At 44.5% G+C, this 806-nt stretch overlaps 1 protein-coding gene across 1 annotated transcript in view; it reads left to right on the top strand.

Annotated features, from left to right (window-relative positions):
* LOC119592582 (alpha-amylase-like) overlaps positions 1-806 on the top strand; it is a 7204-nt gene that overhangs the window by 3239 nt on the left and 3159 nt on the right. Inside the window, 2 exon segments of the mRNA XM_037941460.1 lie at positions 32-121; positions 453-610. Of these exon segments, the coding sequence (XP_037797388.1) occupies positions 32-121; positions 453-610 (248 nt within the window).

Consider the following 806-nt stretch of genomic DNA (forward strand, 5'->3'; position numbering starts at 1 on the left):
TCTTGTTGCTCTTAATGGTTCTTAACCGTAGGTGATGGTCCACCTCTTCGAATGGAAATGGGCTGACATCGCTAATGAGTGCGAAAATTTCCTTGCTCCACGAGGTTACGGCGCCGTTCAGGTACAGTGCCAAGACGGATGCAATAGTGACGTATCCAACGTAATCGAAGGAAGATGCTATATGGCATATTGTTTGTTGCGTAGCTGATTATTGTTCCTACTGTATTAGGTTTAGATGACAATCAATCCCTTGGTCAAGACAAAGTAACTGGGTTGCTTTGAAAATGAGAACTTACTATAAAGTCCCTCAAAATGCATCTGATTCTACTTGTGAATGCATTGCTCTTGTTTTCTCAATAAACGAATTTAGTCTCTTATCTTTACTTTCAACATTTTACTTCGAAATAACACTTCCATGGTTCAATGATCACGATACTCTCCTCCTCCAAAAGGTATCGCCGCCGACCGAGTGCGCGGTCGTGTACCAGGGCGACACACAGCGGCCGTGGTGGGAGAGGTATCAGCCGGTGTCCTACAAGATCGCCTCTCGCTCTGGCGACGAAAACGCTTTCAGGGACATGGTGACTCGATGCAACAACGTGGGGGTGAGGTAAGGGCTGTAGAAGTCATGTTAAGTAGTCTCAGACTGTAATAAAGGCCATCCGTTTCTTGTAATTGCAAATGAAATACCATGTCAAATTCAAATGCTTACTGCAAGCAACAACAAAATCCGCCTTGCAGCAGGACAAGATTCGACAGAACTGTGTGAAACCTTAAAGGTTATAGAATGCAGTCGCGTCAGTTTC

The sequence above is a fragment of the Penaeus monodon genome, chromosome 30, assembly GCF_015228065.2.
Source record: "Penaeus monodon isolate SGIC_2016 chromosome 30, NSTDA_Pmon_1, whole genome shotgun sequence".
Classification (NCBI taxonomy): domain Eukaryota; kingdom Metazoa; phylum Arthropoda; class Malacostraca; order Decapoda; family Penaeidae; genus Penaeus; species Penaeus monodon.